The sequence below is a fragment of the Cololabis saira genome, chromosome 18, assembly GCF_033807715.1.
Source record: "Cololabis saira isolate AMF1-May2022 chromosome 18, fColSai1.1, whole genome shotgun sequence".
NCBI classification, from domain to species: Eukaryota; Metazoa; Chordata; class Actinopteri; order Beloniformes; family Belonidae; genus Cololabis; species Cololabis saira.
The window spans coordinates 3,047,898-3,074,821 of NC_084604.1; the positions used below are offsets into that span (position 1 = coordinate 3,047,898).

General features: G+C 45.7%; 1 protein-coding gene across 1 annotated transcript; it reads left to right on the forward strand.

The window, feature by feature from the left end:
- Positions 1-13,110: 13,110 nt before the first annotated feature.
- serinc1 (serine incorporator 1) lies at positions 13,111-26,592 on the forward strand. Its single transcript, XM_061746833.1, has 10 exons — positions 13,111-13,257; positions 15,082-15,243; positions 16,985-17,178; positions 17,305-17,384; positions 18,147-18,284; positions 19,948-20,117; positions 20,215-20,305; positions 21,506-21,647; positions 22,555-22,779; positions 25,711-26,592. The coding sequence occupies exons 1-10, from the start codon at positions 13,219-13,221 to the stop codon at positions 25,847-25,849; spliced, it is 1,380 nt and encodes a 459-aa protein (XP_061602817.1). The 5' UTR covers positions 13,111-13,218; the 3' UTR covers positions 25,850-26,592.
- Positions 26,593-26,924: the final 332 nt, after the last annotated feature.

Sequence of the window (26,924 nt, forward strand, 5' to 3'; positions counted from 1 at the left end):
GAGTAAAAAACGAGGGCACAGACAAATATATACAGAAAATATAGTAATTTACTGATGTGGAAAATAAGAAATTTACTCTTACTCTTACTTTTACTTAAAGTAAATTTAAAAGCATTTACATTTGGATACTTAAGTACCTTTAAAAGCAAGTACTTTTCTACTCTTACTCGAGTAATATTTTGACTGAGCTACTTTTACTTGTAACGGAGTAAATTTTGACCAGTAGTATTTGTACTCTTACTCAAGTACTGGGGTCGAGTACTCTGTCCACCTCTGCTCATCATAGTTGAAGTGTAACTATGATGTAAATTACAGGCCCCTCATCTTTTGGGAGAACTTGCACAATTGGTGTCTGACTAAATACTTTTTTGCCCTAGTGTATAACTGAACTATACTTGGTTGACCCGCTCTGTTTAACTGGGCTGCATGTGAAGGTCTGCTAATGCGTGTAATACCAAGAAACTGAAACATTTTGTGGGTTATTTTATTTGAAAAATGTAAAGACTGTAGAAAGAAACTGATCAGAGGGAACACAATTAAAAAAAAATCAATCCTAACGTCTATTATTCCTGCTTGAGAGAGAAACTCAGAGCTGACTGAGTGCACGAAGAGAGTGGATAAACAACGAGAAGCATCGGTGTGGTGTGTTCACACTCCCCCGCAGGCATGCGGCCTGTTTCCTAACGCAGAGCTCGCGGGGGTGCAGGGTGTGCAGGGTGTGCAGGGTGAGCAGGGTGTGCAGGGTGTGCAGGGTGTGCAGGGTGAGCAGGGTGTGCAGGGTGTGCAGGGTGTGCAGGGTGTGCAGGGTGAGCAGGGTGTGCAGGGTGTGCAGGGTGAGCAGGGTGAGCAGGGTGTGCAGGGGGTGCAGGGGGTGCAGGGTGTGCAGGGTGTGCAGGGCGTGGGCGGAGGGGAAGCCTCTGAGCGCTCACTGATCTGCAGCCTGGAAACCGCTCCGTGCTGCAAACCTCCCGCTAGTCTAGTGTACTCACAACCCCCCCTTACAAAACAGGGTCATTTAGGGAAATTCAAATACACCTTAAAAACCATGAATCACACGGATGTTGGAGACTAGGGTTTCCCAGGGTTCCCCCTAGGGTCCCCCGAGATCCAGCGGTATCATCAGGTGAATCAGGAGAAGCAGATAAGATGTTTCTTGTCTGCTGAGGAGGATTCACCACGAAAAGAGAGTGCAGGTTTACTTGTAGTTCCTAGAGTATCTAAATGTAGATTTGGAGGGCGGGCGTTCTGCTATCAGGCGCCATTACTATGGAACCAACTTCCAATCTGGGTTAAGGGGGCTGACACCACCTCCACCTTTAAAACTAAACTTAAAACATTTCTGTTTAGTAAAGCCTATAGTTAGTGTTTAGTAAACCTCTAGCTGGTGTTGGTAAATCTCTAGGTAGTGTAAACTTTAGTGTGTCAGAGTCGCTCCTGTAGTTTCTTGTGCTGGCCCCCCCTTCTCCTCCCTTTTCTCTCTTTTGTCCATGTTGCAGCATCCTTTGCCGGACGGACACCGGAACCTGCAGGTGGTCGTGGGTGGCTTGTAGCTTGCATTACGGAGCACAAGTCTTTCCCCGACCCTGCACCCCAACCTGGGACTTGCTGATTGGGCCGGAGCTTCGGGAGCTGCGTGCTGGCCTGCGGTCCCCACCCCTGGTCATCCCGTTGCTGCTTCCACCTGCCTGCTGTGCTGTTGCCGTCCCTGACCCACCAGTCTGGCCCTCGGCAGGAGGGTCCCCCCTGATGAGCCTGGTCCTGCTCAAGGTTTCTTCCCTCCTAAAGGGGAGTTTTTTCTTGCCACTGTTTGGCTTAAGGTTTTTCTCCCACTAGGGGAGTTTTTACCTGCCATTGTTTATGTAATAATTGCTCGGGGGTCATGTTCTGGGTATGGGTCTCTGTAAAGCGTCTAGAGACAACTCTGTTGTATTAGACGCTATATAAATAAAATTGAATTGAATTGAATTGAAAACATTCAAACTGGAGTCCAAAGAGACCAAAAAAGTCCAAGTGCAAGTCCAAAAAAGAAGATAAACGTCTCAAAACCTGGTCTGGTCCGGACCTGGTCTAGTCTAGTCTAGTCTAGTCTAGTCTGGTCTGGTCTGTTCTGACCTCTGGCTGCACAGGGTTTTCACATCCACCCATCTGGGCCGAGGTGTGAGGGTGCAGGGAGACACCGGTGAATCCCTGTTTCATTGCATCCCCCCCCAGGGTGGCCCCCCCAGGGTGGTTTCATCGGTGCCTGCTCCTGTCCTTGTCCTTGGCCCTCCGGGGGGACCGGCTCCGGCTCCGGCTCCGGGCCTCTTTGCCGTGTTTGCCCCGGGACCTGCCGTGTTTGCTGTCCCGGTCCCGGGGCCGTGACGTGGAGCGGGAGCGCTGGCGGCCCGTTCTCTTGTCGCGTCGGCCCTCGTCACCGTCCTGGAGACACGAGGAAAGGTTGGTGATGGAGAAACACAGCAGGAAGACCCCCCACGGGGGCCCGTCTGGACCTGGATGGAGACTGAAGACGGAGGATCTCCCATTTGCAATAACCTGCTTTTCTGAAAGCACCACCTGTATATTTGTTCTGTTTAATTATATATATATATATATATATATATATATATATTTTATGGTCAGCATTTTTGCCTTCTCTTCAAGTAATGGCTCACGTCACTCCAGTACAGTTTAAAAGTGCAATAATCTTCTCTCTCCAAATGCATCACTGGTATTTTTGTCTCTTTGCACATGTATATATTATTCGTTTTTCGGGTTTAGTACTTCTTTTGTACATTGCTCATTTTTCATATTGCTCTTTTTAATTACTTAGCTATTTATTGGTTATTTTTTTAGGATATACTTTTTTATACCTTTTCGTACTTTCGTGTATATTTTGTAAAAATGGTCGAGCGTGTGTATGTTTGCTGCTGCACAAGTGAATTTCCCCTCTGGGGGATCAATAAAGTTTATTCTATTCTATTCTTGACCGGAGCAGCAGCAGAAAGGGCCCTCCCTGGTGGAGCTGGCTCTTACCACTATAAAACCATTAACCAGGCCAATACATTTCATTTAATACATTTATTATTATTTAACAATAACATTTAACACCTTGCAAGCTTTACCATATGAAGATCCTGGTTAGCTCTTTATGTACATTATGCTCTTAGAATAAACCAGGAACCTTCATCAGGTCTGGGAATGTCAACCTGTTGCAAACATCTGGCAACTGCATTATCCTTGATAACAGTACAGAATATTCCAGTAAATCCTCAAACACTTATTTTAGATAATTTATCCACAATCCACAACGAATTTTGCTTGCTGGTCTAACAGCAGCAAAAAAGATAATTGCAGTAAGATGGAAACAACCACACACGCTTAACGTCTCCCATTGGTGTTTGAATTTTCTTGATATTATCTATCTGGAAATATCTACAGCCCCAATCCATAATGCAAAACAAAATATTTTATTTTGGCAAATTATTATGTTTTGCCTGTTTTATTTTGTCCTTTTTTTCCTTATCTTTTTTCTGTTTTCCTTATTATTCATTATTAATTGTCTTCATCGAATGCTTAGGTCCAAGGGGTGAAAATATGTGTACAATGTTTGTTTGACATCATTGTGGATGCCACCGTTTATAGTAAAAAAAACATTTGATCACAACAAAAAAAACCGGCCTATAAATGAAGCACCAGGAATGATGCTCGTATTACAAACAAGATAGAGAGTTCAGACTTCCTGGAGAATCATCCAAGAGGAAGTTAAGTCAGTGAGTCAGTTTACATGGGAAGTTTAATTTCTCTTTAATTCAGAATTAAAATTAAATCTGATTTAAAATGAGTAAAAATGACCATGTAAACACCTAATTCCGATTTAAAATGGTCATTCTGAATTAAACTTAATTCCGAAGTAAGTGGCTGGTTTATTCTGATTTTAAATCAGAATAGAATAATTCCAGATCATGTATTCACTCATTCCTTTTTAAATTAATCCCGGTCTTTCTTTCTGCTCGTTCCCTCGTCCGTCTGTCTCCATGATCTTATATTCCACTGGGCTGGTTTTCCAAACAAAGTTTCAAGGTGGCAGCACGCAGTAAACGCTGGTCAAGAGCAGAGACCATTTATTTAATAAATAGAAATCATTAAAAGAACAGATGGAAACAGGAAACATCAAAATTGTGACTTTTCAAAGTTGTAGCGGCTAAGTTAGTTTTTCTTCCGGTAGTTTAACTTCCGGTCCCCCCCTATCCAATCAGAACCTTCCCAACCCCCAGACCTGAAGAGGAATTGGATGAAGACCATCAAACGTGTTTTCCATGTAAACCTCAATTCAGAATTACTATTTCCATGTAACCTCCAAGGAAAATAATTTAATTCAGAATTATTTAATTCGTAATAATTAATTCCGAATTAAAAAACATCATGTAACCGTGGCCAGTGAACCCTCCTCCCGGACAAGGTTCTGGTAACCGAAGACAACACGAGAAGAGGGACAGAAGAGGGACAGAAAAGCTCCAGGCGGTGACTGGGGCGGTACACCTGTCAAACGGTAACGCAGGTGTCCAAAGGCGAGCTCAGGGAGGACAGAAACCTCCCGTGGAGCAGAAGGTATTACGTAGCCTATTACAGTAAAAGTCCTCCCACGTCCACCTGTACAGGTGTGTCTGACAGTTACCACCTTGATAAAAACCCAATACAAGCACAATACACTTGTGCTTGTATTGTTCTCTCAGATGTAAGTCACTTTGGATAAAAGTGTCTGCTAATGACAGTAGTAGTGGTAGTAGTAACCTTGTGCTTCTTCTTCCTGCCTCTCAATGTGAAGGAGCAGCGGCTCGACTCCGAGCTCCTCCTGGGTGACCGAACTCCTCACCCTATCTCTAAGAGAGCGTCCAGCCACCCTGCGGAGGAAACTCATCTCTAAGGGAGCGTCCAGCCACCCTGCGGAGGAAACTCATCTCTAAGGGAGGAAACTCATCTCTAAGGGAGCGTCCAGCCACCCTGCGGAGGAAACTCATCTCTAAGGGAGCGTCCAGCCACCCTGCGGAGGAAACTCATCTCTAAAGGAGCGTCCAGCCACCCTGCAGAGGAAACTCATCTTTAAGGGAGCGTCCAGCCGGCCTGCGGAGGAAACTCATCTCGGCCGCTTGTATCCGCGATCTTGTCCTTTCGGTCACTACCCAAAGTTCATCACCATAGGTGAGGGGAGGTGCGTAGATTGACCGGTAAATCGAGAGCTTCGCCTTTCGACTCAGCTCCTTCTTCACCACGACGGTCCGGTACATCGACCGCATAACTGCGGACGCTGCACCGATCCGTCTGTCAGTCTCACGCTCCATCGTTCCCTCACTCGTGAACAAGACCCCGAGATACTTGAACTCCTCCACCTGAGGCAGGACTTCTCCACCCACCTGGAGAAGGCATGCCACCCTTTCCCGGTGGAGAATCATGGCCTCAGTTTTGGAGGTGTTGATCCTCATCCCTGCCGCGTCCCACTCGGCCTCAAACCGCCCCAGCACATGCTGAAGGTCCCGGTCCGATGAAGCCAACAGGACAACGTCATCTGCAAAAAGCAGAGATGAAATCCTGTGGTTCCCAAACCGGATCCCCTCCGGCCCCCTGGCTGCGCCTAGAAATCCTGTCCATAAAAATTATGAACAGGACCGGTGACAAAGGGCAGCCCTGTCCAACATGCACCGGGAACAAGTCTGACTTACTGCCGGCAATGAGAACCAAACTCCTGCTCCGATCATACAGAGACCGGACAGCCCTTAGTAGAGGGCCCCGGACTCCATACTCACTGACCCCCCACAGGATGGCACGAGGGACACGGTCAAATGCCTTCTCCAGATCCACAAAGCACATGTAGACTGGTTGAGCAAATTCCCATGAACCCTCGAGCACCCTGCGGAGGGTGTAGAGCTGGTCCAGTGTTCCACGACCGGGACGAAAACCGCATTGTTCCTCCTGAATCCGAGGTTCAACTATCGGCCGTATTCTCCTCTCCAGTACCCTGGCGTAGACTTTCCCGGGGAGGCTGAGAAAGTCTACGCCAGTATAGCTATGAGATACTTATAATAAATAAAAATGGAAATGGAGAAGTCCCGGTTCCATCCGTCTTGTCAGGAAACATGGCGTCCTCCACGAGCGTCCATCTGAGCAGCGGTTGTCAACCGTGTCCGTGTGTCCGTAGGTCTGCTCTATGCCGGCTCCATGTTGGGCCTGTACAGCTTCACGCCGCTGGTGATGATGAGGACGAGCGCCACGGCGGTCAGCCTGTCTCTGCTCAGGGCCGACCTGTACAGCCTCTTCTGCGGACTCCTCCTCCTCCACTACCAGATAATCAGGAGCCAAGAACGAGGCTCTGAACGCCGCGTAGAACCGGCGAGGCTGGAACGTGGACGCAACAGGAAGTCCAGCTGCGTTTCACTCTTCCTGTGCTTGCTCCCCCCCCCCCCCCCCTCTGGTCATCCCGCTGCTGCTTCCACATGACTGTTGTGTGCTGCTGACGCCCCCCCCCCCCCCACCTCTGGTCATCCCGCTGCTGCTTCCACCTGCCTGCTGTGTGCTGTCGACGTCCCTGACTCCCCCAGTCTGGCCTTCGGCAGGAGGGTCCCCCCTTATGAGCCTGGTCCTGCTCAAGGTTTCTTCCCTCCTAAAGGGGAGTTTTTCCTTGCCACTGTTTGGCTTAAGGCTTTTCTCCCACTAAGGGAGTTTTTACCTGCCATTGTTTATATAATAATTGCTCGGGGGTTTATGTTTATGTTTATGTTTATGTTTATGTTCATGTTCTGGATCTCTGGAAAGCGTCTAGAGACAACATCTGTTGTATTAGACGCTATATAAATAAAATTGAATTGAATTGAATTGAATTGTTCAGGGCCGGCCCAAGCCTCCATGGGGCCCTAAGCAAAATGTGATTTTGGGGCCCTCTATTACTGCCAATAATACTGAATATTGATCATTCACACACCCACTATAAACTTATTTCATGTTCTTCCCTGTCATTACAAATACACTTGTAAAACTGGATGTAAGAACTTTTTATTGTAGTTAGATTGTAATTCACAGTGATTTAGACCATGGAAGCTACAACAGATTAACAAACTTGCAGAAAAATCTTTCAATTAATATTTTCAGCAACTGCCCCTACTGGCCACACAGAGAAGCAACAAATAAAAGGTGAAAGAGCTGCACAGTTGCAGCAGTGATGTTTCCATCATCCGGTGGTCCTGCTGCTATCCTGGAGGTCCCCCCTTATGATCCAGGTCCTGGTCCAGGTTTCTTCTTATGATCCAGGTCCTGGTCCAGGTTTCTCCTTATGATCCAGGTCCTGGTCCCCGTTTCTACCCCCCTTATGATCCAGGTCCTGGTCCAGGTTTCTACCCCCTTATGATCCAGGTCCTGGTCCAGGTTTCTCCTTATGATCCAGGTCCTGGTCCAGGTTTCTACCCCCTTATGATCCAGGTCCTGGTCCAGGTTTCTTCCTCCTAAAGGGGAGTTTTTCTTGCCACTGTTTGGTTTAATGTTTTTCTCCCACTAGGGGAGTTTTTACCTGCCATTGTTTATGTAATAACTGCTCGGGGGTCTATGTTTATGTTCTGGGCTCTGGAAAGTTTCTAGAGACAACTTCTGTTGTATTAGACGCTATATAAATAAAATTGAATTGAATTGAATCATCCTACTGTCAGCCTGGCAGGTTTTTACCATCTATGGTTTTTAATGTGAAATGGGAGCAAATTCAGCTACAAGAGCGGCCTGGGGTTTATTTACACTTAATATTTAAAGTGATATAGTACTAAGGCCCTGTCCCAATACTCCCACTACCCCTTGTTTTCAGTCCTACCCCTAAATTTTGCATGTTCCCGTGAGGGTAGTGGTGTCCCAATTCCTCTTTCCACCTAAGAGTAGTGAAGAAAACTAGTGTAGTGGCTATAAATCTGTCTCTACGGATCGAGGGATTTCAGATCCTCACTAGCTGAACTAGTGACAGAAAAATTTCCCACAATGTTTTTCGTCGTCATTTGTGAACTGAATAAAAAAAAAACCTGGCGGACATTTCTTATTTTTTAGTGAATAAAATCAATATTTTGAGTTAGTTTCTGCATAAAAATGCGTTTTCATTACATTTCTAGCGAGAAATATATATTTTACTTTCATAATATTCACTCAGTGAATGTACATAATCACTAGTTTGCCCGTTGTCTTTTTCAAACCTCGCCAGAATAAAGGCTGATTTATGGGTCCGCGTTACACCAACGCAGAGCCTACGCGGCGATGCGCACCGTACGCCGTACCCTACGCCGTACCCTACGCCGTACCCTACGCCGTACCCTACGCCGTACCCTACGCCATAGCTTACGTACCCTACGCCGTAGCTTACGTACCCTACGCCGTAGGCTCTGCATCGATTTAACGCGGAACCATAAATCAGCTCCAGAGCCGGCAGGCAGAAATCTCAAAATTTTCGGAGCAAATTTCTTAACAGGTGTAGCTACAACTGTTAGATTTCATCTATTAAACCAACATTTATCTTCCTAAATGATTTATTTCAGCCAGCGGTAATTCTCCACAGAGCTGCAGGTTTCTCCCCGGGACGACGGCGCAGCTTGACCTGGCCGTGAGCTGCTGCTGCTCCGAGCCGGCGGCTCTTCTCATCGCCGAAAACATCGGGTCAAATTTCTTAACAGGCGTTATTTGGATAAACTGAGCCCAGGTTGGGGATCTTAACGGTTACTTTTACGCCTGAAAAAATATTAAAACTTAATAAAGTGGCATATTAACAGCGCTACAGCTGAAATTAAAACAGCTTTTGGATCTCAGCTTCCTGATTTTAGGGCTGGTGCTGAAAGTAGGAGTAGTGGGAGTATTGGGACAGGGAACAGGGAAGATTTCAAGTGCCCTAAAATCTGTCCCTTCTTTTTTAGGTGTAGTGATAGAAGGTAGGGGGAGTATTGGGATTGGGCCTAAGTTTGATACTGAGTGTCATCTACAGTGTAGGCCTACTAAAAGAAACCAAATAATCAAATACCGTAGATCATTTATAAACCATTTACTGTAAACACGTTATCTACTTTATTTTTGGTTTTAAATAAACTGCAACAGCAATATGCAACAACAATTTGAAGTGGAACAACAAAGTACTACAAAAAGTAGAACTATAATTAAAATCACTCAACTTAGATAAACAGTACCTCGTCAATATGTGTATATATATATATATATATATATATATATATATATATTTTTTTTTTAACTCTTGGGGGCCCCCTAGGGGTCACAGCACCCTAAGCAGCCGCTTAGTTCTCTTATGCCTTGGGCCGGCTCTGCTTGTGTTGCAGTTCTCCGACCTCTACCTGCTGGCGTTCGTCCTCATCGTCTCGGGCCTGGTGGTTTACTCCTCCTCCTCCACCTACGTGCTCCAGGACCCCCGGGTCTACCAGCAGTTCAGCAGCAACACGGGGGTCCAGCCGGCCGCTGAGCCCTCCCCAGTGAGTCCTGCGCACCTGGAGGCCTCCGTCACCTACACCTGCCGGAGCCCCGACACGGAGCGCCAGCTCCCCGCACACGCGCCGTAGGAGGATGGGTTAAGTTAAGGGGCGCGTCCACCCCATTCCATGAAAGACTGAACAGAGTTGTCAAAACGAGACAGTGGCTGTAGATGTTGAGCTGGCTGCGATCAGAGGCAGGCGTGACCGGGCCTGCTCAGCCCCCGTGTAAATAAGGTGTGATCCTGCTGCTGGTGGTCTCTGGTTAGTTGTCCATAGTGCTTCTAAATCCACCGGCAGATGTGATAAATGACCTGTGTCGAAACGCTCTCAGCGTGTCACCGGTTGCTACGGAAACCCGTTCACGTGTTAAATGGCGCTTTTCCACTAGCACCTACTCAGCTCTACTCATCTTAACTCAGCCTGGTTTCTTTTCCACTACAATCCATCACCTGGAGCAGAAGTAGGAGGTTGGAGAAGCTGCTGTGACGTATTAGATTGTGTATCTAAATGAAGAAGACACCAACACTAAAGATGTAGAACCTGGAGGAGATGATAGATGTGCTGCTGGGTCTGTGACTTGTGTTTGATACCAAGTTAAAAAATGAGATTGAGAGAAGATTCAAGCGGCAACGCTTTTTTTTTCTCCTTTGTTTTTCTCTGCGCTGCTGAAAAGTCAGCTGGAGCCGTGAGCAGCTATGAAGAGACAGAGCTCCTGGTAGATCTTGTCGTTCCTTATCTCCGTCTAGATCTTTTTAATTCTCTCCTCAGCACCAGGTTTATGAACATCTGACCCTCAGAGTTGGATCATGAAACAGACTTTTGCTGCCACTCCCTGTAGAATAAAATGAACAAGAAGCCGCGAGTCGCTCTTTCTCTGATTTCTTCCTCCTGACTCAGACGTCTGACTCCAACCCCCCGACCAATCGGTGGCCTGTAGTGTGATGATGTCAGATACAGCCGACTCAGCAGCTTAGAACCTCGGCAGAATATTTACAGAAAAGTATCTACTCAGCACATTAGACCTCTAGTGGAAAAGAACCAAACTGAGGCGAGTCGGGCTGAGTAGGTACTAGTGGAAAAGTGCCATAAGTTCATCATTTCTGTATAAAAAAACAAGACCCCAAAGACCGTAGAGCGAAGGGGGCAGGTTGGTCTGGTAAAGAGAAGACGGCCCGGTGATGTCCCGTTCTGGCTTGATGTGTGGACCTCCAAGCTCCTGAGACGGGGTCCTCCCGGGTCAGGGTCTTCATCTAAACCCACATGTAGATTTGTGGTGCAGCCAGACGACGCTGACACACAGACGCAGCAGGACCCAACCGGCTGTTGGTGCTCCCCACCCAGACTCCCAGGCCAGACTCCCAGGTTCCTGGTTGGAAGTTCCTGGTTGGAGTTCCCGGTTGGAAGTTCGGCTGCCGTCAGGACTCCCAGGTTCCTGGTGTTGCCACGGTGACTGCATGTGCTAGAAATGGATCCGTTAGCAGCGGTCTGACATTTGGACAGGTATGTTTTCCGACTTGGCAGCAGAGACGCGCTCACGGTTGACTCACATCATTCCAGGTTCTGACCTCTGAGGTCACACCCGCCGATAGGGGGGGGACAAACGGGTCTGTTGTCCCGGACCCAGGGGGGGGGGCCAGAACTGGAAAAAAAAAAAAAAAACTTTTTTTTTTTTATTATTCTCATTAAATCATGGAATCATTTTTCAAAATGTTTAAAAATATGCATATTTGTGGAAAGATATGTAGTATTTGAGTTACATAAAAGCTTGTTATTTGTTTTCTTCCTAATTGTCCTTGTGGTCAAAAACCCCCAACACAAAAATGGTTTGGCCGCTGATCAAAATTTGATGTTATCATTTAATTCAACCATTAGAATGGTCAAAATGTCCGGTCAGCACAAGTCCGGTGCTCAGAAAAGAAGAGAAAAGAGAAGAAGAGAAGAAGAAAATAGAGGCCTCAGAGATTCTCTACACAAATATTTTAAAAAGGTGGTGACGGTGAAGCTGGAATTAATAACGTCAGCGTAGAGCAAAGTTAGAAACAGTTACGTTTACCAACCTTGTAACTTAACCTAACTGGCTAGCTCTAATGTTAACGTCCATTAGCTTGTATAAAAACCTGAAGAGCAGAGGGAGAGGAGAGGGAGAGGGAGAAGGAGAGATCCGGGCGTAGGGGGGCCCATCTTGTCCGGGGCCCAGGCAAGACTGTCAGCTCAGCTGGCCGGTCTGAGGTAACCGACCGCACCGACGGACCCGCTTGCTTCGTATCTGATTGTGTCACTGCCCCATTGTTAAACCCCAGTGTTGTTATCAACCACTGTGGCCGGCAGCAGCCGCCCAACATTTGTTTTCCCCCTTTGCAGCTGAAACGTGGTCATTTCAGCTGTGACGTCATTCGGAGGTAAATGGGTCTGGACAGAAGTTGAACGAGAATGCTTTTCCTGACGTTTCCATCTTGCGTCTTAAGTGGCTGAGTATGCACAACAAAATAATCAATAAACATGTTTGAGAGCTGACAACTTTTCAACATTTTTTTTTTTTCAAACTTGACGTGAACAGAAACGGGAGCTCACTTATTCAGAGGAATAAACGATGATGGCTCCATGGAGATATATAAATAATAACTCTTAAACTGGAATATAAGAACAAAGGACACTTGTATCTGAAGATTGTTGAGCAATCAGGCTCAGACTAAAGGAGACTGCACTCCTCCCTAACAAACCAATAATAAATTATTATTACAGTTCCTGTAATATTATATATATTATGATAGTTCCTCTCCTTCAGTGAGTCACGACCAAATCATGACATTGAGGAGAACAGAGAGAACCACCCCAATATAAGCACAGTTTATTGTCAGTATTCCTGAAACTGACAGATTCCTTCTGGTTTTACTCGCAGCTTTACAGTCATCTTCATCAGTGATGGTCAGAATCAGAACAGGTTATTGATCGCTGCACTGCTCCAGAACGTATCAGAGGTGAACACAAGCCCTCGCCACCACATAATATCAACCAACAAAAAAAAACTGAAAGGGTATACAGTAATTGTTTATACACTCATTGCACAGTTGTTAACTGTTAAAAGTCCGGTTTCCTCCTCTTCATCCTCCTCCTCCTCCACATGATCAGCAGAAGACTGTTAGGAACAGTAAACTTTGAATGTTTTCGTTTCTTTAATTGATCCCTGTAGCTCACAACTAGATCTCCACCTACTTCATTTATTGGACTCCTGTCCAAGTTACTGACTCTAATCTCTCCCTTCTCACACTCTGAATGTGTGCGTTTAATAAACAAACAAGAAATTATGAGTGTGTGTGTTATTAGCACATTGTGTTAGTCTGTTATTGTGATTTAGAGGAAGATTAGATCATATTTTAATGTAAGTGAATACAGAAAACCATCTAATATACACAGGCTCAAATTTCAATCTCCGAGTGGCGCATGCGCAGCTGCTGGCACACTCCACAAACGCAAGATATGCGAAGAAAAAAGCTGAGAAATTAAATATTGCTTTGATATAATTTCATTCAGATGTGTATTTTACATTAATAACGAGATCATTATGAAAATGAAGCTTCGCTACCGTCAGATGCGTTAAGAAAGCTCTCATTTAATAACTTCTATTTGCGTCCTAGTCTGCCTGACTGCGCATGCGTCATGACGTCACAGACAGGCGGAGCTGGACAGCGTTTTATGTGAAAGAAAAACACCGTCGTGATCAAAGCTGAGCGGATAAACAACCACCGTCATGGGAGGCGTTTTGGGACTTTGCTCCATGGCCAGCTGGGTATGTACAGTTTTAAGTGACGGGAGGACGTGCTCGGGCTCCGCTTGCTGCCTTTGGCTGCTGTTATTCTTGTTATGGCGCAGTTTGGAGACAGCAGGCCGCTGCGAGGTCAGCAGTGGCGCACGCTGACAGGATGAAACGACAGTTTCCGGACAAAGGGCGATCAAAACACGCCTGTTTTGCGAATGATCACGCGGCGTGGAGTCTTATCGAGCCGAACCCCGTCCGGTGTTCTGCCGATCCTTGCTCCCCGTCGAGAAATGATACTTTGTGGTTCTGCGCATGCGCACAGTCGATTGCCCATCATTTCTTGCATCCCTTTCAGTCCACGCTGAAAAGCATTGTGATGTTAGATTTTGCCCTCTGTTCATCTACTGTTTTAAATGTTTTTTGAAACGAGAAATTGAGATAATATGTTTGTTTGTGTGCTTTTACTTTTATTTCTTATTATTTTATACTTATTATCAATCCAAAAATAGAGATTACAGATACATTGGGGGGTGTAAGTATGCTGACATTCATCCTCCAGTGGCAGTGAGGTGATTAGTATCTTACCTAAATGCATTATTTGATAGAATGTTACTGGACTATCAAATTATGCTACCCCTGAAATATTGATGTAAAATGGATAATATGGGGTGTTGAGTATTTGATCCTTCAAAATACACTACCCATGACATGAATTGCATTACACTTTGTGAACATTATACGATAAAGAGAAAAAAAAAAGAGTCATTCCCCTTTAATTAACCAGGCAGATCATTAAGAACACGTTCTTATTTACAATGACGGCCTGGCAAGAGACAAGGACGGCTTGGGGGGGAAAAGGAAGTGGGCTAGGGAGTAAAACACAGTAAAATTGTAGCTCCACAAAGGTGGAAAAACCATTAGGTAGCATTTTTTGACTAGGCAGCAGAAATCGGCAGAACAGCGGTCCAGGTCTAGGCTGCTGCAGTGATTTCAGCCTCGACTCCGATTGTAAACACGCAGCCGCGTGACGTCAGCACGCTGGGTGCCAGCGTGTTTACAATCCGGCAGTTTCGTAACACCCTGGTCTGGACTGGAGTTAAGGGGGGATGAGGGAAATAATGAGGGAAATAAAAACGGTCCAAATCATCCCCCCCTGTAAAACTTCCATCCCTCCTTTCCATCCCTTATGTCATTTCATCAATGAATGTGGTTTTACTGCTATTTCAACATTTAGAGTCATTACCAGAAAACTTATTTGACAATTTTCACCTGTTTCAAGTAAATTTTCACTTGAAATAAGTAGGAAAATCTGGCAGTGGAACAAGATTTATCTTCTTATTACAAGCAAAAAAATCTTGTTCCACTGGCAGATTTTTCTACTTATTTTAAGTGAAAATCTACTTGAAACAGGTGAAAATTGTTGTTTTTTCCAGTGATGAGTCTTGTTTTAAGTGTAATGAGATTTTTTTTACTAAAATGAGACATTTTAACTAGAAATAAGACACATATTCTTGTTAAGATTTAGAGTTTTTGCAGTGATCCATGTTACTTATCCTGTGAAGGACAGAGTCATATTGATAAGTTCAGAAAAGTGTTTTTTATTGTTGTGTTTTGATGTATTTGATGTAAGCCCAGTGGATATTTAAAGCTTACAGAAGGCTGCATTTAACTGCTGCTATGTCATTCCTGCAGTATTTCTGCAGCTGTTTTGGTCACTGCTATTATTTGTAATATATTATATTATTTGTAATCAGCACAAATTATCTGTCCCCATATGATCAAATCCACCATCCCCCCTGATTTCTTTATTTACAACTGGAGTACTGTCCATAATAACGGTGCGTGTGTCTGCAGATCCCGTGCCTGTGCGGGAGCGCGCCCTGCCTGCTGTGCCGCTGCTGCCCCAGCGGGAACAGCTCCACGGTGACGCGCCTCATCTACGCCTGCTTCCTGCTGCTGGGCGTGGCCGTGGCCTGCGTCATGCTCGTGCCCGGCATGGAGTCTCACCTGAAGAAGGTAAACACGAGGCACACTCCCAGAACCGGCTCCCGGGATTTTTGATTTATTTATTTAGAATAGGGACAGCGCATATTAATAAACATTTAAATAAGTACATACATAAATGTAAATATGTCAGGTTGAATATGTGAGCTGCTGCTGCTTCGAGCCGGCGGCTATTCGGTATTCGGCCAAGTGTTTATTATTATTTTCGGTTTCGGCCACAAATTTTCATTTCGGTGCATCACTAGATGAGTGTTTATTGATTTTTGTCAGCCATGGCCAAAGCAATGATGACGCTGGAGAAAGTGGAGAGAACAAGGATTTATTTGTCTGATTATCTTCGTTGTGGCTCTGACAGAGAAGCTGTCCACATCTATGGATTAAAGACACCCCCACGTGCAAAAAACATGTGGCCATTATGTAATATATGAATTCAAAACAGAATAATATAAGGTCTTATAAATCACAAAAAACACATTTAGTTCACACCAAAATCATCACATCAAACATGTAACTGCTCCAGGACGTTAGCTTATGTTGCATCTGGAGTTACTGGAGAAACTAATGGCACTTTTCCACTAGTACCTACTCGGCGCGACACGCCACACCCCCGTTTTGCGCTTTTCCACTAGGCCGAGGCAGGTGGAGGCGTGCCAAGTTGATACTTTTTCTGTACCTATTCTGCCGAGGTTCTACGCTGCTGAGTCGGCTGTATCTGACACCATCACACTACAGGCCACTGATTGGTCGGGGGGCGGGGCCGTCAGACGTTTGAATCAGGAAGCGGGAGTCAGTGCAAGAGCGACTCGCGGCTTCCTCATTTTAGCCGACAGGCAATGGCAGCGCAAAAGTCTGTTTGGTGATCCAACTCTGAGGTGCAGATGTTCATAAACCTGGTGGTGTAACAAAACTTCAAAAGTTTGGGAGCATTTTAGCCTCGATACGGCGAATAAAAAGATTAGTTGCAAGGTTTGTAAAGCAGACCTTGCTTATCACCGGAGCAAGTCAGTAATGCACAATATTTGAAGAGAAAGCACGTCGGACAGTTGAACGAAACGGACTCGCCTTGGTAAGATATTAAGCGTATTTTGGCTTTAAAAGAGAGCTTTAACGTTATGCCTGACTGTGCCTGACAAAAGCATTTTAAATTAAATGCACGCAGTCCGAAGATGAGAGCCACCATCGACCCCTTTCTGCAGAAGAAACTGCTGACGGGTTTCAACAAATGATACACCAGTTCAACCCAGATACGTCCTGCCATCCAGAACCCATTTACCCACTTGATGGAGAAAAAATACGAGACAACGTTTTATTTTATTATATCATTTATTTTTTATATAACACAATTGCCTGTTCTTAAAAAATGAAAAATAATGGACAAAGGTTTATTTATTTATGTCTATACTGACTGAGCACTGTGCCTGTCCTTGGTTTTAGATTTAGGACATTTTATTTACTTTTTGGGGAAAAAAAGTACTCCACCAAAGTTGAATAAAATATCTATTTTTCATTTAAGTACCCATCTTTTTTGTGTTTATTATCATTTGCCACATAATTAAAGCAACCTCATACTAAATTTAAGAAGAAATTACTAATTATCCGATTAGTCGACTAATCGTTTCAATAGTCGGTGACTAGTCGACTATTAAAATAGTCGTTAGTTGCAGCCCTAGCTCCCAGCTGACTTTTCAGCAGCGCAGAGACAAACAAAAGTTCAGATGTCACGTGACCTGCTGTCCCCTCCGTATTTGTGCAGATTCCAGGTTTCTGCGAGGGAGGGGCGGGCTCATCCATCCCCGGCGTGGAGGGTCACGTGAACTGTGACGTGCTGGTGGGCTACAAGGCCGTGTACCGCGTGTGCTTTGGGATGGCCATGTTCTTCCTGCTCTTCTCCCTGCTCATGGTCAAAGTGAAGAGCAGCCAGGACCCCCGAGCGGCGCTGCACAACGGGTGGGTGGCCGCCAGCACGTGTCAGCTGCCCGTCTGCAGCCCTCCCGTCCTCTGCTCAGACCCCAGCTGGGCTGGAGGTGGAAGCTGCAGCAGCACGCTAACGTCTGTGCTTCTTCTGCTCTCCAGGTTTTGGTTCTTCAAGTTTGCTGCAGCTACTGCCATCACCATCGGGGCATTCTTCATCGCAGAGGGGCCCTTCACCACCGGTAACGCCTTGATACACCAGATACAGATACTAGCCAGATACACCCACGAGCCGCGCAGTGGGGTTCAGTCGGCTCTTAACAATCCTCTCATCATAGACTACGTTTACATGCAGTCAAAAATTCAGGTTATTGCTAATATTCCGGTTACTGAGACATTGGGAATATTCCGTTTACATGGTAATTAATCATTCAGGATATCTGGATCAAACCAGCGATGCACGGAGAACGTCATGACGCAATTCCCGTCATTTCTGCTTCTTCTTCCTGTATCCAAATTCAAAACAAATGCTGCTTTGCGCAACTTTTCTCTCTCCTTCTTGTAAATCTTCTATCCCGGTACTTTCTACCGTCTACAAATGCAGAAATGTTCATATCCTTCATTACATTTATGAAGTGATTAGTCTCCTCCTGGTCTTGGTTTCTCCGTGTTTATAAGAACTTCCTGGACTCAAAACACCAGGATTCCTTGTGAACAGAGCATGTGCAGAAAACACATTCCTGTTCCGTTTGATGGGGATATTCCGTTTGGTGTTTACATGACTGAATATTCAGGTTTTAAAAGGAGGAACCCAGGGCTCATGTTGGGGTTTTTAAAAACCGGAATATGAGCAAATTCAGGTTATTCAAAGGGGTTATTGGTGTTTACATGGCCGTGCAAATTCGGGTTATTGCTAATATTCGGGTTTTAAAAGGGTTATTGATGCATGGAAACACAGTCATTGTAGACTAATGTGTGTGTGTGTGTGTGTGTGTGTGTCCCAGTGTGGTTCTACGTGGGGATGGCTGGAGCCTTCTGCTTCATCCTCATCCAGCTGGTCCTACTCATCGACTTCGCCCACTCCTGGAATGAGTCCTGGGTGGAGAAGATGGAGGAGGGCAACTCCCGCTGCTGGTATGCAGGTAGGAGAACAGAACCTCTGTGTTCCTCGCGCAAACGCCAGAGCAAAGATTCATGACGACAGCCTCTGGAAAATGGAAAGTGCACGTAGATGAAGTCCGGTTGTTCATGAGGGGATTGTGTGCAGCTGCACTGATGGTTCTGGATAAACGTGACCTTCAGGGTGCAGAACTGCTGCCAGTAACAGGTCCAGCTGACAAGTCTGTCTGCGGACTGTATCCCATGATGCCTTGCTGGTTTTTGAGTTTTGCTTTTAAAAAGTGAAACGGGCCTCAAACGCCTTTAGGAGAAGGAAATGGAAACTGAAGCACGCGCGACACGCACGTATGCCTGTCCAAGTCTGTTTAGTCTGCTGGGGGGGTCGTGGTGCAGGAGGAGCTAAAGAGAAGCTGAAAGCAGCAGCTAGGCTGCCTGAACTGGAGCTTACTGGGACTGGGAGGGAAGTCCTGGACACCCGGGTGTAGGGCTGGGCGATATGGACCAAAAGTCACATCTCCATATTTTCTAGCTGAATGTTGATACTCAATATATATCGATATTTTTTCTGTGCCATAATTGGGGTTTCCCCCAAAGCATTATAGCATAGCATCTCTGTTAGCATCTCTGTTAGCTTCATTTTTTCTGAGGGAAACCCTTAAAAAAACAGTCAGTTTTAATACAAAGCCTCGTGCCAAATGTCACACAGGTTCCTTTATTAACAGAGGTCTGCACAATATCAAAATGTATAAAACAAATGAAATAAAAAATAAACTGCCTGCATATATAGAATAAAAATGCTTCTTGAATAAAATGAAACAAATATCCCTTTCCTGCATAACAATTAAATTAAAATACACTGTAATTAATACAATGTAGACAGTAACAGGCAGACTTTTCCACTGAGGTTGACAGTTGTGCAAATAACAAAACATTTGTGACAATCTCAAATAAAACATTCAAGTCAATTTGTCACAAAATAAGCTATATCAAAATCATAAAAAAATTAAAAAAATTGTAAAAAAGAAAATATATATATATATTTTTTTTTTACAAATCGATATAAACGATATTGTCTCGTACCATATTGCGTTTGAAAATATATCGATATATATTAAAATCTGGATATATCGCCCAGCCCTACCCAGCTGGAGGTACAGCGGTAGCTCCACCCAGCTGGAGGTACAGCGGTAGCTCCACCCAGCTGGAGGTACAGCGGTAGCTCCTCCCAGCTGGAGGTACAGCGGTAGCTCCACCCAGCTGGAGGTACAGCGGTAGCTCCACCCAGCTGGAGGTACAGCGGTAGCTCCTCCCAGCTGGAGGTACAGCGGTAGCTCCACCCAGCTGGAGGTACAGCGGTAGCTCCTCCCAGCTGGAGGTACAGCGGTAGCTCCACCCAGCTGGAGGTACAGCGGTAGCTCCACCCAGCTGGAGGTACAGCGGTAGCTCCACCCAGCTGGAGGTACAGCGGTAGCTCCTCCCAGCTGGAGGTACAGCGGTAGCTCCACCCAGCTGGAGGTACAGCGGTAGCTCCTCCCAGCTGGAGGTACAGCGGTAGCTCCTCCCAGCTGGAGGTACAGCGGTAGCTCCACCCAGCTGCAGGTACAGCGGTAGCTCCACCCAGCTGTGCGTGTAGTGTGTGTGATGTAGGTGGTGGGTTCCTCCTCACACGTGTGCTTGTTTCCTCAGCTCTGCTGTCCGTCACGGCGCTGAACTACGTGCTGTCCGTGGTGTCTCTGATCATGTTCTACATCTACTACACCCACTCGGACGGCTGCACCGAGAACAAGGTGTTCATCAGCATCAACATGCTGCTCTGCGTGGGCGCCTCCGTCGTGTCCATCCTGCCGCAGATCCAGGTGTGTCCTGCTCTCAGGTTGTGGGTGGTGCAGCTGCGGTGTGGCTGAGGCTGGGAGTGGTCATGTGACGGAGGCTAATGTCCTTGTTTTGGTGCAGGAGTCTCAGCCCCGGTCCGGCCTGCTGCAGTCCTCCCTGGTCACCCTGTACACCATGTACCTGACCTGGTCTGCCATGACCAACGAGCCCGGTAAGCACAAAATCAAGCTGCACGTTGTGCTCTATTCTGTCCTTATAGATCTAATGTGTCCAGCATGCATAATAATCTAGGCTAGTTATCTATAAGACAAAGGTCTACTTATACTTTGTTACATTTTCTGAGGAATATACTGGTGACACGATCTCCAAAACAACTGTAAAACAGATTATACTATCATTTTGCTCACCATGGTTACTATGGAAGAGTATTAGGGCCAGGCAGGAGAAAAAATATTTGAGAGGAAGATTTTTTTTTATTGTGCACCTCGAGAAAAAAGTCGAAATGTCGTGATTAATGTTGAAATACAATTTCGAGAAAAAAGTCGAAAAGTAGAAAAGAAAAGAACATTTTGACTTTATTCTTGAAATTGCATTTCAACATTATTCTCGACATTTCAACTTTTTTTCTCGACATTTTGACTTATAAGGTCATAGGGCCATTTCAGGCAGGTATTGTTTATGAAGGTGTTTTATTTGATTTAATTTCTATGTATTTATGTCTGAGAATGATGGTGATTTAGTTCTCCTCTGTGTTGTTTTTGACTAAGTGAGTTGTGTCTATTATTGTTTTGTTTGTCATGTATAATGTATGTCTGTTATGTACAGGACTCTCAGAAAATTAGAATATTGTGATTTTCTGTAATGAAATTACAAAAATGTCATACATTCTGGATTCATTACAAATCAACTGAAATATTGCAAGCCTTTTATTATTTTAATATTGCTGATCATGGCTCACAGCTTAAGAAAACTTTAAGAAAAAATTAGAATATTCTGGGAATCTTAATCTTAAACTGTAAGCCATAATCAGCAATATTAAAATAATAAAAGTCTTGCAATATTTCAGTTGATTTGTAATGAATCCAGAATGGATGACATTTTTGTTTTTTTAATTGCATTACAGAAAATAAAGAACTTTATCACAATATTCTAATTTTCTGAGACAGTCCTGTATTAGTGTTAGTTTGTGTGTTGTGTGTTTATGTCGGACCCCAGGAAGAATAGCTAATGCTGTTACTAATGCTAATGGGGATCCTAAATAAAACCAACAAACCTGAACGCTGAAGCGCATCACATGAAGCCCACGACAGGAAGTGACTGGTGTCGGTCCACGTGGATACGATGACGGGCGGTACACTCTTCACAGGCGCTTCCTCTTTATTTCTCCTTCAACCTTCTCTCCGTCTCACAGACAGGAAGTGTAATCCCAGCCTTCTGGCCATCATCGGGCTGAACAACACCAGCCCCGCGGGTCCGGACCAGGTGGTCCAGTGGTGGGACGCCCAGGGGATCGTGGGTCTGCTTCTGTTCCTCATGTGTGTGCTGTACTCCAGGTGAGGAGCCGCTCCCGCTGTGGGCCCGCAGACCGCCAGAGACCAGTCTGCAGACCCTTCACCCGCTGTCCTCTGTCTGTCCACCCAGTACTGGGGATGAGGGGGTGAGGGGGGAATGGCGTCCCCCCCTGAAATAAAAACGGTCCAAATCATCCCCCCCTGAAATAAAAACGGTCCAAATCATCCCCCCCTGAAATAAAAACGGTCCAAATCATCCCCCCCTGAAATAAAAACGGTCCAAATCATCCCCCCTGTAAAACTGCCATCCCTCCTTTCCATCCCTTATGTCATTTCATCAATGAATGTGGTTTTACTGCTATTTCAACATTCAGAGTCATCACCAGAAAAATAACACCAGAAAAATAACTTATTTGACAATTTTCATCTGTTTCAAGTAAATTTTCACTTGAAATAAGTTGAAAAATCTGCCAGTGGAACAAGATTTATCTTCTTATTACAAGCAAAAAAATATTGTTCCACTGGCAGATTTTTCTACTTATTTTAAGTAAAAATCTACTTGAAACAGGTGAAAATTGTTGTTTTTTCCAGTGAAAAATGAGACATTTTAACTAGAAATAAGACAAATATTCTTGTTAAGATTGTGAGTTTTTGCAGTGATCCATTTTACTTATCCTGTGAAGGACAGAGTCATATTGATAAGTTCAGAAAAGTGTTTTTTATTGTTGTGTTTTGATGTATTTGATGTAAGCCCAGTGGATATTTAAAGCTTACAGAAGGCTGCATTTAACTGCTGCTATGTCATTCCTGCAGTATTTCTGCAGCTGTTTTGGTCACTGCTATTATTTGTAATATATTATATTATTTGTAATCAGCACAAATGATCTGTCCCCATATGATCAAATCCACCATCCCCCCTGATTTTATTTTACAACTCTGTGTCCACCAGCATCCGGAACTCCTCCACGGCGCAGGTGAACAAGCTGACCCTGACCACGGACGAGTCTGCTCTGATCGAGGACGGGCCCCCGGGCGACGGCTCGGAGGAGGGCAGCGGCGCCAGCAGAGCGGTGGACAACGAGCGCGAGGGCGTCAGCTACTCCTACTCCTTCTTCCACTTCATGCTGTTCCTGGCGTCTCTCTACATCATGATGACTCTCACCAACTGGTACAGGTGAGCCTCGCCGCCGCCTGAACACTAGTGACGCACCCAATGTTCAGTAACTGAAATTGTTCGGACGAAAATAGCAAAAAAACACTTTTGGTGTTCGGTGGAAAAAGTGGGGAAAAAACCAAACAATTCATAACGGCGTGTGATGACGCAATCAAACAGCGAACAGCGTGGAGTGAGGGAGCAGTGTTAAATGCAGCAAACATGTCAGCATGTCAGATCATTACTGGGATGTGGGGAAAAAGCAGAGGACACGAGAAATGATCCAGGCTGAGTTGGATTTGAGAAACCGCTTGGTGATGGAGACGGTGACGGGACGCACAGCAGAGAAATGATCGTACTACCAATGCGGTGGAGAACCCTCACTGTCTGATATGACCAGATCCTCCAAGAAAATAACCCAGATCTTTACAATTATTACTAGGACTGTCTCAGAAAATTAGAATATTGTGATAAAGTTATTTATTTTCTGTAATGCAATTAAAAAAACAAAAATGTCATACATTCTGGATTCATTACAAATCAACTGAAATATTGCAAGCCTTTTATTATTTTAATATTGCTGATTATGTCTTACAGTTTAAGTGGCATCAGTAGGTCTGTAGAGGACCTGCAGGTCTGGATCTGGACTCTAGTGGTCTGTAGAGGAACTGCAGGTCTGGATCTGGACTCTAGTGGTCTGTAGAGGACCTGCAGGTCTGGATCCAGACTCTGGTGGTCTGTAGAGGGTCGCTGGCCCCTGTTTTAGCACCAGGGGTTGCTCCTGGCTGCAGTGACTGAAGCGACCACCCGGTGGCAGTAATATCACAACAGCAGCGAGCCCCAGTAGCTGCAGAAGTGTGGTTTCCTTTTAGACTATGGCCCAATCCCAATACTCCCCCTACTTTCTACCACTACCCCTAAAAAAGAAGGGACAGATTTTAGGGTACTTGAAATCTTCCCAGGGTTCTGTCCCAATACTCCCACTACTCCTACTTTCAGCACCACCACTAATCAGGAAGCTGAGAGCTAAAAGCTGTTCTAATTTCAGCTGTAGCGCTGTTAATAGGCCACTTTATTAAGTTTTAATATTTTTTCAGTCGTAAAAGTAACCGTTAAGATCCCCAACCTGGGCTCAGTTTATCCAAATAACGCCTGTTAAGAAATTTGATCTGATCCCCCCGGGGAGGGGGAAACGGTGCGTGATTGTATGTCTGTGTCGGTGAGAATGCGGTATGGAAGGATCCTGCCATGGAGGATTTGAGCCTCCATTGGCAGGACATCAAAAACTTAATAATTTATCAATATTATATTATACAAAGATGGTTATTATTATTAGTATTATTATTATTATTATTATTATTATTATGTATAGTATATTATATTATTATTAGTATAGGTATCGGATAGGTGAATGGATGAATGAATGGGATGCCTGGGTCTGGGGCCCTCCGTTGTCGGGCCTGCGCGGGTGTCGCCTTGTTGGGGGGTTCCCTCTCTCCGGGCCCGTCTCCGGTCCCCCCCGCTGCCTCTACGGCGGGGCGCCCCTCTGGTCTTGGAGGGCCACTTTCGTGGGGGACGGGTGCGCCTGCCCGCGTCGGCGGCCGGGGCGGCTCTGTCTCTCCGGGCAGGCTGGCCCCCTGCCGGGTGGGGGTCGTTGGCCTGAAGGGTGGGGGCCTCCTGGCCGCGTGTCCGGCCCGGACCGGGTGGCCGGGGATTGCCTGGGTCGCGGTCCGCCGCCGCGGGATCCCTGGCTGCTTCTTTCCGCGCCGTGGGGGCCCCGCCCGCGGGCCCCCTCGGCCGCCGCCGGGTGGGGGGGGGGGCCTCTCAGGCGGTGGGTTGCCTCCCTCCTACTTCTCCCCTCTGTGGGGTTGCTGGTGGCCTGGGTTCCGGGCTCTTCCTTGTCGGCCTCTGGTCTCGCGGGTGGCGGGGTTGCTCCCCCCCCTCCCCCACTATAGATACACTTCAGGTGGAGCTTTGTTTGGTTTATTACACACACACACACACACACACACACACACACACACACATACACACATATAGTCATTTAGTCACATGCATGCATACACACACACACACACACACACACACACACACACACACACACACACACACACACACACACGCATGATCATATACATACACACACACACACATAGACATACACACTGGCTTGTTCACCTGCATGCTGGCTCTCTAGTTTTTGGGTTTAGGTAGCGGTAGCGATAGCTTAGCTCAGACTGCGATCAGATCTCAAGATTTAGGTCGATTGCTGTTCGTGTTTTGGTTGGCTCCGTGCCGGTTTCGTGCTTTGTTTGTGGTTTTTTGTTGCAGATTTCCAGTGCTTGACGTGTGTCTCCGTGTGTTCCTGCTTCCTGGATTGGCAGTGGATGTCGTCGGAAATTTTTCTGTCCCTAGATCAGCTAGTGAGGATCTGAAATCCCTCAATCCGTAGGGACAGATTCATAGCCACTACACTCGTTTTCTTCAGTCCCCCTAGGTGGAAAGAGGAATTGGGACACCACTACTGTGGTAACTTCACATGAAAAAGGACCAAAACTCATTCATCATATTTTGATTCTTTATCTCAAAAAACTGGCAGGAACAAACAGTACAAAAAAACATGTGGCATTCAAGATGGCTGCAATCCTCTAACACTCCTGGCAGGAAGAGGAAGTGGGCCTTTTCAACCTGGCCATAAAAGACCATAGGCACCTGCCAACAGCGCCATCTCCTGACATGATGCATATAGGCAAACCTATAGAAATCCCACAGCAAGACCCTTACATAAATACATACAGGCTACCACAACTACCCTCACGGGAACGGGCAAAATTTAGGGGTGGGGATGAAAAGTAGGACTAGGGGGACAGGGCTTAACTGAAGTCTGGCATACTGAAAGCTCATTCTGGGATGTCCCTGTTCACATGTGTGTGAATGTGTCTCTTCCTGCAGCCCCGACTCCACCTACCAGTCCATGACCAGCAAGTGGCCGTCCGTGTGGGTGAAGATCTCGTCCAGCTGGATCTGCATCGGCCTGTACGTGTGGACCCTGATGGCGCCGCTGGTCCTGGTCAACAGAGACTTTGACTGAGGCCACGCCTGCTCCGGTGCAGCAGGAGAGATCTAGGACGGCATCAGCTGGGAGGAACGCTGCCACGACTGACTGGGTGTCTGTGCAGAGAGCAGGCGGACGAGTGTGTTTTCCCCTTTCTAACTCCAGCCCAGACGTGTGTGTGTGTGTGTGTGTGTGTGTGTGTGTGTGTGTGTGTGTATGTGTGTGTTGTGAGTACTCAGCAGTTGTGTAGTGGTTCTTCATGCTGACCCAGATGTACATATGTGGAGTAAAACTGACCATGTTTCTGTGTAGGGAAACTGCATGCTTCTCTCTGATTGTCGGTAAACCGTACCCGAAGCTTCTCCCAGGATAACCGCGTTGGCTGGAGTACTGCACCTGTAGTACTACTACACCTGTAGTAGTAGTACTACAGGTGTAGTAGTACATTCAGACGACCAGGCCTTGGCTGATGTAGGAATCTTTCTGAAGACGGCATCTCCGTGCATGAGCAATGTAGTTAGTGTAGTGTCGTGTTATCTGTGCGCTCTGGTTACCTTCTTCTCCCCGCTGCAGCTTACACAAACACAACAGAGCTGTATCTGTCTTTCTTGACTCTGATTAACATTGAATTTAGTCTTAAACATGTAAACATGAAGCTTGAACACTTTTAATTTATTTCGTAGGTTTGGGCATGAGTGTTAGTTCCTCACAGGTTTTTATCACAGTGTTTTTGTTTCTTTGAGCTCGTGTATCAGTATTAATAAAGTGGAAAACCAGAAGAGTTTGGAGTTTTATTGTTGCTCAGCTTTGTGTACTCGGGGCTCGTGTTGATGGAAATTGGTAAAGAACAACCGTCTGTCCAATGGTGTGACTTCAGGTTTTTTAAAGCCCCTCTTTCATCTTCTGAGTGGATTCCAGATGAGCACGCCCCCACCTACCGTAATACTCTGCAGAGGATCAGTGGTAAAGGAAAGTACAGGACTGTCTCAGAAAATTAGAATATTGTGATAAAGTTCTTTATTTTCTGTAATGCAATTTAAAAAAAACAGTTTAAGATTAAGATTCCCAGAATAAAATAAAAATTTTTGAGATAGGATATTTGAGTTTTCTT